The 17,884-nt window shown below is 41.8% G+C and overlaps 1 protein-coding gene across 1 annotated transcript in view; it reads left to right on the forward strand.

Annotated features, from left to right (window-relative positions):
• Nucleotides 1–197: 197 nt before the first annotated feature.
• Nucleotides 198–17,884, forward strand: part of TRANK1 (tetratricopeptide repeat and ankyrin repeat containing 1) — a 50,741-nt gene continuing 33,054 nt past the window's right edge. Inside the window, exons 1-6 of the mRNA XM_054274031.1 lie at nucleotides 198–254; nucleotides 9,916–10,050; nucleotides 11,085–11,208; nucleotides 12,396–12,546; nucleotides 13,087–13,205; nucleotides 16,626–16,709. Of these exons, the coding sequence (XP_054130006.1) occupies nucleotides 9,917–10,050; nucleotides 11,085–11,208; nucleotides 12,396–12,546; nucleotides 13,087–13,205; nucleotides 16,626–16,709 (612 nt within the window). The 5' untranslated portion in view covers nucleotides 198–254; nucleotide 9,916. The remainder of the gene's footprint in view (nucleotides 255–9,915; nucleotides 10,051–11,084; nucleotides 11,209–12,395; nucleotides 12,547–13,086; nucleotides 13,206–16,625; nucleotides 16,710–17,884) is intronic.

A 17,884-nucleotide genomic window follows, 5' to 3' on the forward strand; every position in this document is an offset into this window, starting at 1 on the left:
TTACCTCCCCCCGCCGCCACCCTCCCTGCGGCGGGACAGGACGGGACGAACACATCCCCCACAGGGGGGGCCCATGCCCCACGGGCGGGGCGGTCCCGTTTCGATTCCCGGAGCACCGTGGATCTGTTTCGATTCCCCCACTCCCACTCGCGCGGTGACGCGGGCGGCGGGGGCGGGACGCGGGGCGGAGAGTTTAAGGGCGACAAGCGGAGCGCCCCGGTGGCGGTGGCGGCGGGGGACGGGCAGGCAGGTAGGTGGATAGATTGTTTGATGCGGTGCCTCGGCCGCCCCTTGCACCCCCGTCACCCTCCCGGCGAGAGCAGCTCGGTGCGGGATGCGGGGAGCGGCGGGCTGAGCTGCCCGCTCCCCCCGCGCCGCTCCGTGGACGCTTGGTGTGGCGCGGGGGCAGCCGCGGCCTCCTGGGGGTGGCTTCCCATTCCCATCTCGGTGGGAGCTTCCTGCGTGTTCGGAGCAGTTCCGGAGAGGGGACGCGCTGCCCCGGGCCAGGAGCGGGGGTGCGGGATTTGGCGTGTAGGCAGCGGGGGTGGCTGTGCTGGTTGGGAAGCCTGCCAGGGAATGTGTGGGGTGGTTGAAGGAAAAGGAGGAGAGTGCGTTCTTGGTCCGGCCGGGCATCTGGGAGTGTGTGTTGGCCTGGTGTGCTTTGCGTGGAGGAGCTGGGGGAGATGGGATGCCGTGTCGGTGCTTGAAAAGAAAACGGAGAACTCCTTTAACATAGCCCGGAGCGAAGCATTGTTTTCGGTGGTTTTGGATCCTTTCCCTGAAAAGCAAAAACTCTTCTACAAGGTCGTGGAGTGGTCACTTAACAAAACAGACTTTTTCAACTGGAAAGGAGTTTGAGCACAGTGTGCACTGCAGAAGAATAAATGCAGAAGGATCTCTCACCAGCTTTTGGGGTTTTTTAAAAGCGATTTACAGGGAATTAACTTCAGATTTATTGCGAATGGGAAGAGGCTTTGCTTTCCCATGAAAACATGCCAGAAGGAGTATTTCCTATCAGTGTTTTTTAACCTACATGCAATTAAGTTTGTCAAGCATTGGCTGTGAACTGCGCAAGCTTGAAAACCTTGATGTTAGGGCAATCTTGGTGTTTTGGTCTTGGGGTGGTTTTCGTTTGTTTTTTCCTCATTCCAGAGTGAATACCCTCTGGAGTGAATCTATACAAAGGAAATATGCAGGCTGTTTGTTTCTCTTACCCAATCGCAGAATCATAGGAAATGCTGAGTTGGAAGAAAGTTACCAGGATCATTGAGTCCAAGTCCTGGCCTCGCACAGCACAACCCCCTAATAATCACACCGTGTGCCTGAGAGCGTTGTCCAAATGCTTCTTGGCTCAGACTTGGTGCTGTGTCCACTGCCCTGGGGAGCCTCTTCCTGATATCCAGTGTAAACCTTCCCTGACTCAGCTTCAGTCATTTTCATCGAGTCCTGTTGCTGGTCACGAGAATGGAGAGATCAGTGCCTGCTCCTCCTCTTTCCCTCATGGGGAAGTCACAGAGAGCAAAGAGATCTCCCTTGGGTCTCCTTCAGGCTGAATGAACCAAGTGACCTCAGCTGCTCCCCACAGAGGTTCCTCTTCACCGTCCTTGTGGTCTCCTTTGGATGCTCTCTAACAGCTTAATGTATTTTTTATTTTGTGGTGCCCCAAACTGCACGTAGTATTCAAGGTGAGGCCACACCAGTGCAAAGAAGAGCAGGACAATGATGACAGGAACATTGCCGGGCTGAGTAAACAACTGCAGCAGTGTAAACAAGTCCCTCTTGGACTGAGTTAGGTCTTGTATGGCTGAGCTAGATTAGGGATTTCAAGACTGCTGTTGTTTCAGAGAGAAACAGAAAGATTAGCTTTTCCTGCTGTTGTGAGGTTTTGGTGGTTTTTGTGTTGATACAGTAATGACACTGTGCAAACAGAATATTGAACATGCTTTTGCATCATTTTTTTGTATATAAAATGGGAAATGCAAGTATTTTGTTAATTTACTGGAAATCATAGGTATTTATATGTATAAACAGGTGTGTTTCTTGAAAAAGCAACTCCAGGCATGGCTCAACCCTAAGTTTCCTAGGTATGACTTGTTACTGGTAGGTTTCAAAGAGGGAAGAATCATTTGAAGCTGAAGGCAAAGAAGGCTGTTTTGTTTCTGTTAACAAAACAGGATGTGCTGTGGAGCAAGGCCAGACCTGTTGCTGCTGCAAGCTGTGAAACAGTCTTCAGGGAAAGCTAGTCAAATGTGCTTGGCCTGAGTTCAGCTTGCAAGGAAAGGAGGAAGGATGTTCTGAGGTGTCATCTGGTTTTGGCTGGGATAGAGTTAATCTTTTTCCTAGTAGCTGGTACTGTGCTGTGCTTTGGATTTAGGATGAGAGTAATGTTGACAAAACAGTGATGTTTTTGCTGTTGCTAAGCAGTGCTTATCCTAAGTCAAGTGTTTTCCAGCTTGTCCCACCAGTGGGGAAGCTGAGTGAGGGCACAGAAAGCTGGGAGGGGATGCAGTTGGGACACCTAACCCAAACTGTCCAAGGGGATATTCCATACCATGGAATGTCACATCGCTCTGTCAGGTTTCTGTTGCCTTGTCCATGGGTGTGAAACTCGTGTTTCCCAGGGTCTAAAGTAGGTACAGAGCTGGTGTGTGCACCCATCTCTTTTTGTGAAAGTTGTTGTCTTGTTCCTGGTGCCGTGCTTCTGATGTTCATTTCCTTGCTATGTCACTTCCTTAGTACTTGTCACTTGCCTAGTACATTTCCTGTGTGAAAGTCAACCACAAATCTCTGCTCTAAAGATTAGTAACATTTTAGTGTCCACTTCTTGAGGTTTTGCATGGATTTCTGCTTGTCAGCACGGCTGGCCCAACTTCTGGCTGGGCTTAGGTCCTGTTTCTGTAGTCCTGTTTGGTGGTCATGCATCTGAAGAAGAACTGAGCTACCGAGCTGTTTCAGCTGTGAGTTTGGTTGGAGACATCAGGTGGCTGGGCTTTGTTGTTAATAATTCCTTTCTGACAGCTTCCACAAACAAAAAGCAACATACAGTGGTAATCTGAAAAAAGAGGACCCTGGGAGGTCATTCAGGCCAGCTCTGCCCACAGCACGGCCCTAGCCCAGAGTCTTGTTGTGTGTATTCTGCTTATACCCTTTGTTTCATTCAGACCTTGCACAAATCTTCCCTGTCTGCTTTGTATGTGGTGTTTGAGGTGTTCACAGGCCTTTGAGACATCTCTGCTAGTTGCATCTGGGGTGTATTTGCCAAATGTTGATAAGGATGTTTGTCTTGTTTCTGACAATGTCTGTGCCCTGCAGTCATCAGTCAGAGCACATTTCCAAGGGAAAGCTTGGTATAAAATGAAGAGCTGTAGAGATGTTCTGTCTCACTCTGTGCTCTCTCACCCCAGCCATTTAACATCTTTTGAAAGCAGATTTTAGAAGTCTCACAGCTGACTTCCAAAATAAAGAACTTGTGCTTGCCTGCTAGACCCAGGTCAGGTGAGAATTCCTTCTCAATAGTGAGAGATCCTTTGTGCTGTCAAGGTGTGCTGAATCAGTGTGGTACTGCATAAGTGAAGCTACAGAACAGTAGCCTGAATTCCCCTAGTAGTGCTTCTGCCTGAGCACTTAGGAAGGAAGAGTATCTAGAGAACCAAAATTCTGCAAGTGGTGTTGAGGGTTGCTTGTGTCCGGTGATGGAGGTTGTGGACAGGTCTCCAGTTCAGACTGAAACAACCTGATAAAATGTTCTCTCTATTCACATACCTGGGAAATGGTTTTGTGTTTTTAGAGGCACACAGCTCCAGAGATGCATGCTGTCTTTATCTTTGGAGTTCTGTGATGTATAGACACCAACTGGCTGTGGAGCCCAGGAGCAGTAAAGAAACTTCGTTTGGTCCGATTTGTGCTGAGTTCAGGGCAACCTTCTGATAGGAAGCTATCATTATGCTGCTCTGCTTGCCCTAATCTAATCGAAATCTGCTCTAGAATCTCATTCATTATTTTCCAAGTGGTGCTGGCTTTTACTGGGAGCTAAGGGTCTTTGGAACTTGCAAGGTCTGGTACAAATCTAGCAAGGTGACTTCTTGCAGAATTTTATTTTTTTCTTTGTTTTATAGGACTGAGTGAGACTCTATCTATAGAAAAGGCTATCTCTATCTATCCATCTGAATATGTCCCTAATGATAGGGATGTCTGATGACTGTGTAAATTACAGGCTCTTCATTTGCGTTGGCCAGTTTCTCCAACATGAGCTGACATTTTACAAGGGTTGAATATGAGATCTTCTTGTTCATTGTCATCTTCTTCAATATCTCTCTTCATGAGATACTGTCTGAACAAGAGTTGATGACACAATTAAAATATTGTTCAGACAAATGATATGGCCACTATGCCACTATCTGTTTCAGACTAAATAGATCCATGAGGATGTCCATGTCTGAATCTCACCTTCTTTCCTCTCTTCATCATGAGATTTCCAAATGTGTCTGCTTGTAGCTTGATAAGTTATAAGCTCTTCATTTTTGTCTCTGCTGTTTCTTCAGGGCATCCTCTGAAAGTACATGTGATTTCCAGATTTTTCATTTGACTTTTCAACATACAGTGGAAAACTGAGAGAAGTAAATTTTTCCCTGCCAAGTACATTTTTTCACTGTCAAGGTTAGGCTTAAACACATTGAAAGGAGACTGTGTTCTGTACATATGTCTTTGGTGGCTGCTGTTGTCATGAAAACAGGTAAAACTGGCTAGCAGGCCGAGCACTGCCATAGTTACAGCCACTTACAGCCCTCTTGGCCTGTGTTTTTCTTTCTTTTACTGGGTCTGCCCTGACATTCACAAATGTCTATATCAGGTCCCAGGAAAGTGTCATTTGGAAGATCTGAATGCAGTGTCCTGTTGCTGGTGTAGCAGAAGGGGTGACATGACAGTCCTTTCTTGGCATCATGCTCTTGGAGCCAGGATGCTTTTGTTGAAGGAGAGCTAATGGAGCCCTGAGGTTTCCTGTTGAGAAAACATGAATTATTTGAATGCTGATGAAATGTATTTAGTTGCAACTCAGCCACAGTGTAGATGCATTGTTGGGCTTTTTCTTTTCCAACCAAGTTTGTAATGTCTGCCTCTTGGGTTAACAAGGAAGAAGGAATGATTTGTCTGCTTAATTGGACTGAGAAAAGCACAGTCTTTAGAAGTCAGATTTCCTGGAAATAGGAGAATTCTTATTTGTCACCATTCTTTTAATTCAGATGCAGAGATTCTAAGATTGCTGTATTTCATTTGTTCCTTGCATTATGGGAATCTACTGTGCTTGGAGAATAAAAACATTATCCTACCACTGAGTAATGCCATAGGGATGGATCCTTAAGGCTTAACTTTCAGAATCGAAAATAATTAAAAGCATGGCTGTGAAGGCCTTCTATTTTTTTTCCCTGTGAATTAAACAGTATCATGCAGTTTCTCTTTTCAAAATGTGTAAAGCAGATGCAGACAGAAAAACCAAAGGGTTGGGTTCGCTCTCAGATTTCTAAAGTTTTTAGCACTGCCAGCTTCAGATGTTCAGAAAGCACAAGCTGGCCTCTTGGGACTCATACTGGCATAAGGAGCGCAGCATTTTTCAATAGTGACAAATAGCTTTTCTGGCCAGTCTCCATTTGTGTTTTCAAAGTTATCTTCTGAAGCAAGAGAAATCAAAACTTAGCATTGTAACTACTCTAAAGCTCCCTGCTTCTGACAGCAGTCTGACTGAAGCAGTTCAGTGGGACACTGACCAGCACAGTAACACAGGAATTGATGACACCTAAAGTAAATGGGAATTTTGACCACTGGCAGCAGTAGGGTTTGGAGAAGATTGTTTCTGACCTAACTGTATAATGTTTTGGTTTAATTCTGTGAGTAAAAATTAATGTGCTTCATTTTGTTGTCACATTTCATGCTGGTGGAGCTGGTTCTTGCATTCATGCTGGTCTCAGGAGTCATAAAAAAAGTAAACAGAGTAGATCATGTCTGTTTGATTTTTTTGTTTGTTTGTTTTGTTTCTGTTTTATTTCTGTGAATGAAAAGGTCTCAACAATGCACTGGGGAGGGTCTCCCAGGCCTTAGGGTGTCCCCACACCTTTATGTGTTTCTTAGACTCCATAGCTTAGGAGAAATCCCTGCTTCCTGAGGGCAAGGTGTCTGGCTGTGATGGAGTTAATTTTCTTCATAGTAGCTGGTACGGTGCTTTAAATTTCTGGGTAAAACAATGCTCATAGCACAGTAATATTTTAGCTATTGCTGAGCAGTGTTTGCACAGTGTTGAGGCCTTCTCTGTTCCTCACTTGGCCTCCCAGTGAAGAAGTTTGGGGTGCACAAGAGGTTGGGAGGGGGACACAGCTGGGCAGATGACCCAAACTGACTGAGTGGATAGTCCATGCCATGTGGCATCATGCTCAGCAATGGTAATGGGGAGAAGGGGACTTAGGGGGATTAGCCTTCCCTGTCTTGGGAACATGGGCATTATTCCATGTCAGGGGGATGGTTAATGATTGCCTTTCCATCACTTCTGTTATCTTTCTCCCTTCTTCCAGGTCTCTCTTGGTTACTGAGCAATTTTTATCTTGATCTACAATTTTTTTTTTTGTTTTACTTCTTCCTTTTCTCTTTCCACATCTCGCTGGGGGTGGGAGCATGCCAGCGCTTAGATGCCCACTGGGGTTAACCCACAGCACTCATCCCCAAAAATCTTTTTATAGTAGTATCCAGATACAGCTTTGTCTTTTACCTGTGCCAGCTCAGGCAGAGTCATAGACAACAGTTCTGTTTAATGATCCTCACGCTTGATAGACTTTACATAATAGGCCCCCAGTTAGTCCATTGGTTTTGAGTTAAAATTGTTTATGCTGCAGGAAGATGTTGGGCAATAATAGCAAGACATGCTGTGCTAGCCTGCACAGCAGTTCTTTTGGATCATTAACTCAGATGATGTCAGGTCTGCATGCCCAGTGTATCTCTCTGGTCTGCACACTCTCTGGGTATAGTTGCTAAAGCCTGCAGCAGACCAGCCCAGTTATTTATATGATCTACAGTTTGAAGTTTTGGCTGGGAAACTCCAGTTCTGGAAAATTAACTTGTGTTCTGGTGAAAATTCCTGCTGCCTGGAAAGGGGAGGGCATGCTGCCTTCTGATCTGAAACAGGGAATTCAGTTCCAAAATTTATCAGCGCAAGACACATTGGAAAATCCTTTTTAAAATGCTCATTGCTGCTTCTGCTCTACTGTGGAAAAAAAATCTTTTAAATAACTTGCGAATACCTTTTATTTGTACTTCCACTTTTAATATGTTCCAAAGGAAAGTAAGACAAAAATATAATTCTGGGGAAAAACATTACACTGAGTAGAAGCATAGCTTCCTTTAAAAAAGAAAAAACCTGAAATTAAGCTAAATTTGGAAAACCACTAGTTAATGTGTATTCCTACTTGAAAAAACTCCTGTGTAGCTTACCTATTTTGGTATTATTCTTGAGAAAATAATTTGTCAAACTTCCTGATGATAAAGAATTGAAATCTGAAAGAATTACACAAAAGATGAGGTAGAACCATATTTTAGTATTTGTTTTTTTCCTTTGTTCTGTTGCTCTATTATTTTCCTTTTTTCACCTTAATAATGCTCATACCATGCAGTGTAAAATAAATTGTGAATATCTTATGAGTACACTTGATTTGCTGTCTGTAGAAGTAGTATTTTTAAAGTGTATACTGTATGTACATTGCTCAATAAAGTGATGATTTAATTTGCTTGAGATAACTGTAAAAATTACCCCTCTTGCATGACTGGTTGTCGTGCCTCCCCCAAGTAGCTGGGACCTCTTTCTCTTGAGTTTAGTTTTTTAGTCCAGGATTTCACCTGTTCTTGGTGTCCCTGGAATTAGCAAGCTGATGGCTCAATTACAGACATCATCACGGAGTGTGTATTTGTTTAGTTAAGGTGTAACTTCTGACTGGTCATTTCCCAGTCAGCCTGAAGCAGTGCAGATCTGAGCTTTATGGTTTCACCTGGTTTTTCTGCTGTTGCCCTCTCAGAGATGTGGGCTGCTGCTCTGCCATCTGCTTAGTGCACTTGTGAGGCTGACGAGAGCTTTTTCTGCTTGGATAAATGCAAAGGCACAGTGCCATCTGTAGTGTGCTTCACCATACCTCTGTGCTCATAAGACAGCACTGATTCCTGGTGTTTCAGGCTCATCCTGAGGAGTACTACAGAGAAAATACATCAGTCATGTTTCTTGCTTTGTCTGTACATTCATATACTTAAAAATATCTAGTTTGCTCTGTAGCCAAGAGATCTTGCACGTATTTCAGTCCAGCTTTCAGCTGGGATAATTTTCTACTCAGTAGCTGGTACAGTGCTGAGTGTTGGATTTAGTGTGAGGATGATGTTGATAATGCCCTGATGTTTTAGTAGTTGCTGAGCTGTGTTTCCCCTAAGTCAAGGGCTTCTCAGCTTCTGATGCTTCCCTGTCAGCTGCAGGGGAGCTCAGGAAACAGGGAGGGGACACAGCCAGGACAGCTGACCTGAGCTGGCCAAATGGATGTTCTCTGCCATAGAATGTCATGTGTATAAATCAGGGGGGAAAACTGGCCAGGGGCTGCTCCTCAGGAACTGGCTGGACATTGGTCAGGGGGTGGTGAGCAATTGCACTGTGCATTACTTGTTTTGTATATTCTACATATATTGTTAGTGGTATCAGTATTAGTATTTTCCTTTCGTTTTCTATGATGTTAAGCTGTTTTTATGTCAACACACAAATCTTACTTTTTTCCCCTAATTCTCTCCCCCATCCACTCAGGGAGTGGGGGTATGAGCCGAGGTTTGTGTGGTGTTTAGCTGCCTGCCAGACTAAACCTTGACATTATGTTAGCAGGTAGCAAAGGTTGCAGATTTTATGGGTTTTGTTACAAGCCTGTTGATAATAAGTAAATCTCTGCATTCCTATTTGGCGAATTAATCTTACGTAATTGCACTGAGATTTGTGAGATTTGTACAGGTTTTTGCAGGTAATGGAAACAGCTTTTAATAATAAAACCAATCTGTGAAGAAGGATTCTACACAGCAGCTTAGCACTGGATATTTCTCTTGTCTGTTTCTTGTGTGCTGCTTCTCATACGTGTAGCTGCTGTTCCTCTTGCATTTGTTTCTTTCATCTAGCTGCTTGACCATGTGATTAGCTTTCTTTAATGACACTAATTTTAGAATTTTAATGATGAAATAGTTTTTCAGTAACTTACAGTTGATGCTAGTTTCAACCTTTGTTTTCTCTGGCCACTTCCTGTATTAATTTTAATAACTGTCTTAAGTCTGATTCAAGGTCCTCAAGCACTATTACCATGCTATGTTGCAATATTTTCTTGCAGTAATTAAGTTTCTATCAGTTCTGTGTGAATTGGATTGTTGAGTATCTAAACAGAGGACCTAGATTAAAAATTCATAAAAAAAAAGCAAGTAAATGAGTGTTGTGTTTAATTAATTGAAATATATAGCTTCATGTATTTCTTAAGCATATAAATGCTGTGTTTTCTCAGATATTTCCTCCTGCATTGAGTATATACTCACACATTGAAATGATTTGGAATCCTAATTTAAAAGATACAGTTTAAGACCCGAGGATGAAAATTGAAACAAAAATGCATACCAGTGGCAGATCTGTTAGCTGAAGTTTATTTAAGAGTAGATGAAAAGTTGAGGAGGCATCAACAGCAAAAATGAGGCTGTCACAAGAGCTCTATTTTCCAACTGCAGGAAACAAAGAAGATGTGCTCTTTTGTCCTCCTTTTCAAATATGCAAAAACTAAGATGAAAATTTAAGTCAATTTTAGGGAAAGAAATGTCTCATAAGTCGGTGCTTTTGTTTGATTAATTTTTATTCTTTCTTTTTTTTGCTTCCCTTAGCATGGATCCCATGACATATGCACAGTTGAAGAGGCAAGCTGGGAACCAGGATTTTAAAAATGGAAATTACTCTTTGGCCATCAAAAACTATGATGAAGCTCTACAAACACTTGGTTATTTAATGCAATGGGTCCCGTAAGTATTCTTGAATTATGAGATGCAAACCATAAGACAAACCTGAAATATGTAAATATGTACAGTTGCACAGTTAATTCAAAACTGTATTTTGACCTAACACTTGATTTTGTTGTATCTTTATTCACACTCTTTAGTGTACCAGTTTTATAGTTATTCTCTTCCTTACATTTATGTGAGAGATTAATTAGGGACTTAAATCTGAATATTTTTACATAAATATCAATTTTAAACTAAAGCTCAAATGCTGCAATTTTGCCATGTCCTGGCCTATTGTTATATGAATCATCTGATTATCTGTAAAATGATTCATGCAGGTCACTTTGTTCTTGCTATTGGGTCATTCTCAGTATTCTGTGACTTGTTAAAAATAGTTTTTCAGCAGAATATTCCTTTGGGTATTTTTTTCCAGATGCACTTTTTTTTTCCAGATGCTTTTCATCAGTTAACATAAGTTGGTAATGTTATTAATGATTAAATAGTTGAGTATTATGTTAACTATTAAATATTCATTAGTCCTGTATATTAACACTGCTGTTAACCTCATTTAACACCGGCCACTCATTTATTTTAAATGTGGATTTTTCTCTTGGCTTCACCAAATGATGATACACTAAAATGCATTGAGGTTGTTTTTTTTGGTGACCATAATGTGTTTAGTACCCTTTCCATCCCACAGCTTCCATTCATGGGTCTGTTTTTCCCCATTCCTGGCTGCTGAGCCATATGTGGGTGTATTGAGATGGTCTGAGCTCTTGCTAAATCCTCATACTTCATTATTCCAGTGGCTTGGCTTTCTGCTTCAGAAGACACCAGGTTATCACTGTGGGTATCACTAAGGTAGCATTAGGATGTCTCTAAGACATTTTATAGCCAATATTCAAATTATCTTTATTATCTACAGCTGCATTTTTTACCTCTGATTTTGTCAGGTGGGTGATACCTGTCAGTTTTTAAATTTATTTTTATCACTAACTGTAAAGTATGATCCTTTTTCAAGTGAATAAAGAGTCATTCCAAAACCATATCTTTAGGTGTTTCCGGGACATAGCTGTGCTGTTGTGCAACAAATCAACTGCCTTGTACTGCCTGGGCAAATGGAAGGATTCAATGGTCTTAGCCCACCAAAGCTTACAGTGGGATCCGGATTATGTTAAGGTATTCAGATGCTTAAGCTGGCAATTTTTGCATGCCTTCCTTGCTTATTTTATTTTATTTTATTTTATTTTATTTTATTTTATTTTATTTTATTTTTTATTTAATAATGGTGTCATGATCTTCTTTTTATTGTGTTTTTGCTTTGGGGCATGATGATTAAACATAGCATAAAATTCCAGAATCAGTGTTTGATTCTCCACATAAGCATCAGATTCACAGCTGTAGTAGTATTTTTAATGAAATGATGCAGCTCCTTTTTGTACCAGGAGATGCTGGTTCTCTCTGTACCAATGCTTTCAAGAACTGGAACTACCAATATCCCAAACAAGGGTTACACGTTAATGAGTCCCCAGTTCCTGGGAGTGGTACTTTGTGACCGAGGTCATATTGTATTTCCAGTGGACAGAACAATACATTACACTTGGCTTGTGATTAAATACACATTGATTAAGTACACCTTGACTCAGGTAGCTAGGAGTAAGTAGGAGCTGTACAGTATTTATGATACAGAGTCTACTCTTTGATTGCCTTTTATGTGCAATAAACAGTCTTCTGGTCTAACCACCAAAGACTCCTGGAGCCTTTAGTAGAACGTTTTATATTTAGATATGGTAAAGTTGCACCCAAATACCCATTTAACTTGTGCTGTGTTGCAACATGCCGGTTATCTGATTTGAACAAATTAACTCCACTAGGACTCTGAACTGGTACAATCTAATTCAGGGTGAGTATAAACGCGTTCAGGTGCTGTTGGCTGAAGAATATATTGATTGTGGGAAAGAAATACTGCAAAATGCAGTGATGCGGAAACATAAATATTTATTCTGAACCTTGTGACACAAAAAAACCCCTCAGTATTGTCCAGAGGAGGTTAACATACAGCTGCTGAAAGCAGGTCTTTCATCCTGTAGTTATTTTCCAAGCTTTGAATTTCAGGATTGCTCTTTTAGTATCTGTGATAATATTAGTAAGATATTGTGAATTTCAAGGAATTAGAATAAAACAGTTTATTTCACTTTTTTTTTTTTGTTTGGATCTATGTATAAGAAGCTGTGGAAATAGTACTACATGTCATTTTTATAACATAATGTGAGAATTAAAAAAAAAGCAACAACTTTTTTTTTTTTTTTGGTAGTAAATATCTCAGAATGTTTTCCCAACATCTTTTTTTCTCCTTTTTTTTCCAGGCTTATTATAGAGCTGGCCACTCATTCATCATGTTATCAAAGTCTAATGAGGCAGTTTCTATGTTCCACAGAGGTCTGTCTCTGTTGAATTCTTCTTCAGATCAAACTCAAATTGCAGAGTTTATAGCAGGAATCTTCATAAGTGTCAATGGTAAGCTCAAATTAAGACCTTGATTTTTCTAAGAGCCTTTCAGTAGTGATGACACTTAGTAGCATGTCCTTTTTGAGATCATTCCTTTGATCCTTCAGTGTGTCAGGCCTCTTTGAGGATTAGGAATATACTGAGGATGTGGTGAACTTGGTTCAGTTTGCATACAGCAGACACCAACAATCTCAAAACAGTGCAGGGACAGGAACACGTCAATTATGGAATATTCAGAAAAGGTCAAAATTTACAGTCAGGAAGACAAGATTGGAGATTTGGAGCTCCAGACCCCAGAGGCTTTAAGTGGGTTTTGTCCAGACCACCCTGCTTTTTTTTTTGAGAGCAGGGAATTATTTTTTCCCCCTTGTTTAATGAAGTCTGGCCAGGGTGCTGAATCAGTTGGGTGACCAGTGTTTCTTAAGCCCTCACTGGGCAGTCCCCTGGGTATTGCCCAGTGCTAAAATGATCTCTGTGCAATGAAGTTGGACACTCCGACCTTTGAAGTGGTGTATAACAAATATTCTTCTCTATTGCTTATTCTTGCAGATCAACAAATCTTGCCACGAGCTTTCTACCCTGCATATAATTATATCTTCAGTGCACATTTCAATGCACTGATTTGGCAAGCAGTGATAGAAAGGCTGGCCCAGAAAGGGAAGTGGCGGGTAAGTGTGTCACCGTGTCACCATGTCACCTCCCACTGCGCGTTGGGCACTCATGTCTTACCACTTCAGCATAAGTTTGTGTTACCTTTAAAAGCCAAAACTGTCAATGTGTATTGCTGCCTGGTTCAAATGTCTTGATTTTTAAGACTTGGAAAAATGCTTTTAGTGATAAATAATTTCTGAAACTCATTTCTGAAAGGGATGTGATGGACTTGAAATCCTGAAATCCTGTTGTCTCTCTTGTAGTACCACCTAGAGTCACTATTGAATTCAATAATATTCGAATTAGAGGGGTAAAAATACAAATTTATTTGTGGTCCCTTTTACTTTTCCTTCTGTATGGCAAGCTGGATTTTTGAAACTGTGAAAGACCCACAGTAAAGGAGCATCTCAGTGGAAGTATTCATGGTTGTTGAGCAAAACCAGAGAATTTAGAAAAATCAGAAGGTGGATAATCTGAAATTATTTTAGTAGTCTCTCAACTGTGGAAAAAATTGATCATTGTCACAGTTACACCTGTATGGGATGTTGTTGGTGAGTGCTGGCAGTAGGGCCAGCAGGGCACCTGTGAGGAGTGGCTGGAGCTGTATCACTTCCAGCTGGCTCTGACAGCCCTATTTTAGGTCATGGCTCAAACAAGGTGCTGGTGCCTCAGAGAAAGTGTGATTTAAAAAGGGCCAAGCTCTGCCGGAGAGTGAGGGGGAAAAGAGTGAGAGAAACAGCCCTGTGAGCTCCAGGGGTAGAGAAGGAAGAGGTGCTCCAGGCCAGAGCAAGGGGCTCCTTTGCAGCCTGTCCCAGGCAAAATGGAAGCTTCAGTTGAGGTTTATCAGGGAAACCCTCCTGTTGAGTCATAAGGTTCAGACAGAACCCACTTGCTTTCTAAATTCCTCAGGGAGGTGCCTAGATCCTGTTGGATCCAGTCCTACTCCCAGACTTGGTGAATGGTTTATGTTTAAAGGATAATATATGTGTAATTGAGTCTTTATATGACTTTGTCCCCCAGGATTAAGGCTGGCAAACCAAATATATACATATGAATAAAATTAATGACTTATTTAAATTTATGATAATGATCAGACTAAAATACTTTAATCAGAATTATTTACTACATGGTACAGATAGTTATAACAGTTAGTAAATATTATATAATAATATAAACACTATATAATAGTGTACTATTTATTGAAGCAATAGTAAAACATTGGTATTAAAGATAGCAAAATTGTCGTTAAGTAGAGATTGATGTTACTCTCCCATGCCATTGGTTATGAGCAAAGCTCTTTTGCTCAGCCTCTAGGAGTAGCCTTGAGGGGAATTTCCACTCAGGAGAGGAATCTCTGCACACATACAGGAAGGGATGTGTTAGAAGATGCTGCTTTTAAAAAGTTTGACTGTGCTTTTGTCACATAAAGGGATTGTCAGTCATGTATTTCTAGGCTGGCTGTGTCAGCTTAGCAGCTTTAGATCAGTTATCAGTAGCATCACCTGTTGGTTCCTTTATCAGGAACTTTGCTGTGTTGTCGCCGGTACCAGTTTCTGTCAGGAAACACTGTTTTTCATATCCTTAGAACATATAACTCTGGGATTGATGAGTCAGGCTGGTTTCAGCATTCTTCAAGACCATAAGCAGTGTGACCTTCCCTTCTCTATCCAACACTGATAACTTTTACAAATAAGGTAAAGTTCAAGATGTTTTATCACCACTTTACCACCACTCTGCTTAGGCAGAGTAACTTGTGGAGAGACCGTGAAGGAACAGGCTTCTGACAGTAACCAGAGCCTGTGGAGGACTCACACTGGAGCTATGGACTCACTGGAGCCCCACATGCCCCATCCAAGCCCCCGCTCTGGGCAGGGACATCTCTCATTAGATCAGATTGCTGAAAGGCTGGCCAAACTTGACCTTCAACCTTCAGCCCCTTAAAGATGGGGCATTCAGAGCTTCTCTGGTCAGCCTGTTCCAGTGCCTCACCACCTGTATCATAAAAAAATTTTCCTTATGTCCAATGAGAACAAACTCTCTTTGAGGTTAAAACTATTGCCTCTTGTCCTGTCACAAAGGCCTTGTTAAAAACTCTTTTTTTAAAGCCCCCTTTTTTATATTGACGTTATTGCAGTAAGTTTTCCCTGAAACCTTCTCCAGGCTGAATAACCCCAGCTTCCTCAGCCTTCCATCACAGGAGAGTTCCTCCATCCCCATCTAATTGGGGGATGGAGAGTTGCTCCATTTTGTGGCCCTCCTCTGGGCTCATTCCAACAGGTCCATGTCTTTTCTGTACTGGGAATCCCAGACCTGGATGTAACATTCCAGGTTGGTCTCAGAGGAGCAGAGAGGTAGAGTCACCTCCCTTGACCTGCTGACCATGCTACTTTTCATGCAGCTCAGGATTCTGTTTGTTTTCTGGGCTGTGAGTGCACTTTGCTGGCTTTTATCCTGTTTTTCATCCACCATTATCGCACAGGTCCTTCTTCCTCAGTCTGTATTGATACTGGCGATTGCCCTGACCCAGTTGGAGGACCTTGTGCTTGGCCTTGTTGAACTGCCTGGGCTTCCCATGGGCCTGCTCCTCAAGCCTGGCAGAGTCTCTCTGGATGTTCCCCTGAGCATTATCAACTGCATCACTCAGCTTGGTGCCATCTGCACCAAGCTTTAAACTCACTGAGTGACTGAAGGCACCTCACAGTCCCACTGGCAATGTCATTAATGAAGACAGTGAATGTACTGGTCCCACTACAGGCGCTGGAGGGACACCACTCACTACTGGTTTCCACTTGGACGCTTTTCCATAGACTACAGCTCTTTGGATGCAGCCATTCTGCCAGTTCCTTATTCATCCAGCAGTCCATTCATTAAACTGATATCACCACAGTTCAGAGCTAAGACTGTTGTGGGGCACTGTAGTGAAGGCCTTGCAGAAGCCCAGGTAGATGGCATCCACAGTCCTTCCCCTGTCTTCTGGTGAAGCTAGGTGGGTTTTCAAGGAGCAAGGCAAAGTTTTTTAGAGAAACTGGGTAGATAGAAGAAAGCAGAAGAAGATACTGTATTCATTTCTTGCTTTCTGCTTGGGGTGTTGGTGTTAGCTGGACAGTCTTGTCCCCAGTGTAAAGGTCCATTCCTAAAGCAAAGGGTTACTTCCAAGCACTGGAAGTATTCCAAGTATTGGAGAATCTTTTAGGGCCTAACTTTTTAAACATGTTTTTATTTCTGAAGAAACTTTCATCACTTGTAACTTCCTACTCTCCACTGTATATTACATTAATTCAGTTGAAAATTAGAAACTGAGATTCAGTTGCGATATTACAAAAAGGTCTGAAATACTGTTAGCCTATCTTGGCTTTCTGACAAGATCTGATGAGGCAGTAAAAAACAAAGTTTTAAGTGTGCTTATAAGAGCATTAATGATTGGGGGTTTTTTTCAGTCTTGTCTGTTGTTGTTGTCTGAGAAGCAAGAATTGCCCCATGATCTCAGAGTTAACCAGGTATCTCTGAAGAATCTCTTTGAGGTAAGTTCATGTTTTTTTATTTTTTCCTTGTATCTATTTCTTTTCTTCCTAATAACTTTAGTGAGAGATTTTCCATCTTGAACTAAGAAAAATAAAATTAAAAATAATACATGGATATTATAGTATTATACTTTATCATCTATTTGTTTGAAATTTTAATTTCATGTAACATAATATTTCTTAATGAAATTTAATAGTTCCAAAGTGTATTAGTATTACAAAGGTGTAGCTGGAGGCTGGCTGTGATCCAAGAGCTGCTGGGAGTTCAGCAGCTCTGCAGCTCAGGAGCAGCCAGTTTCCATAGCAGTGACATACCAGCTTTCTAAAGGCATCCACCGTGTTTGTGAGAAATTGAGAAGTTCCACTGGGCTTTACCGTGAACTCCTAGAATGATTTGGGTTGGAAGGGATGTTAAAGATCATCTAGTTCCACCCCCCTGTCATGAGCAGGGACACCTTCCACTAGACCGGGTTGCTCAATGCCCCATCCACCCTGGCTTTGAGCACTGCCAGGAATGGGCACCCACAGCTTCTCTGGGCAACCTGTTCCAGTGCCTTACCACCCTCACAGTAAAGAATTTCTATATACAGTTTCTTTCTTGACAGGAACTTTAGAAGACATTAGCTTTAGTAACTGTAGTATCTCTGCTTGCTATTATTTGTTGCAAGGTTTGGTGATGTATGAATGCGAGACTCACAAGCTGAGAGCAAAATGAATCTGTTTCTTGCATAGTTAAGACAGTGTTTATACATTTAGTGTGAGAATCTTTGTTCAGTCCTTTGCATGCAACCCGGCTGCAGGCCTGCAATAAATCTGTCAGCCTGACAGTTTGTTAGTTTCCTCAAGGTTTGCAAGCTTCGAAGAAATGACACCTTTCCTGTTCTCAGTGTGTACTTCCTCACGTGATTCCCAGGAATTTTCTCAGTATCAGGCTTTGCTGTTTCTCACAAAGGTTTATGTCACTGCAGGCCCCCACAGCCAGGTAATAATTAGGATTGACTCCATGATTCTCAGAAGGCTGATGAATCATTTTATTATTTTATACTTATTAAGAAACCCATTGCCCTTACAGACACTCACAATACAGGTGGACCCAGCTGGTCCTTCCATCCAAACACCATCACCATTGGCCAGTTAAGAAACCACCCTTTGGTAAACAAATCTCCATAACACAT

Source organism: Melozone crissalis, unplaced genomic scaffold (assembly GCF_028551555.1).
Source record: "Melozone crissalis strain CALT ecotype California unplaced genomic scaffold, PUWL_Pcris_2 ptg000016l_1, whole genome shotgun sequence".
Classification (NCBI taxonomy): Eukaryota; Metazoa; Chordata; class Aves; order Passeriformes; family Passerellidae; genus Melozone; species Melozone crissalis.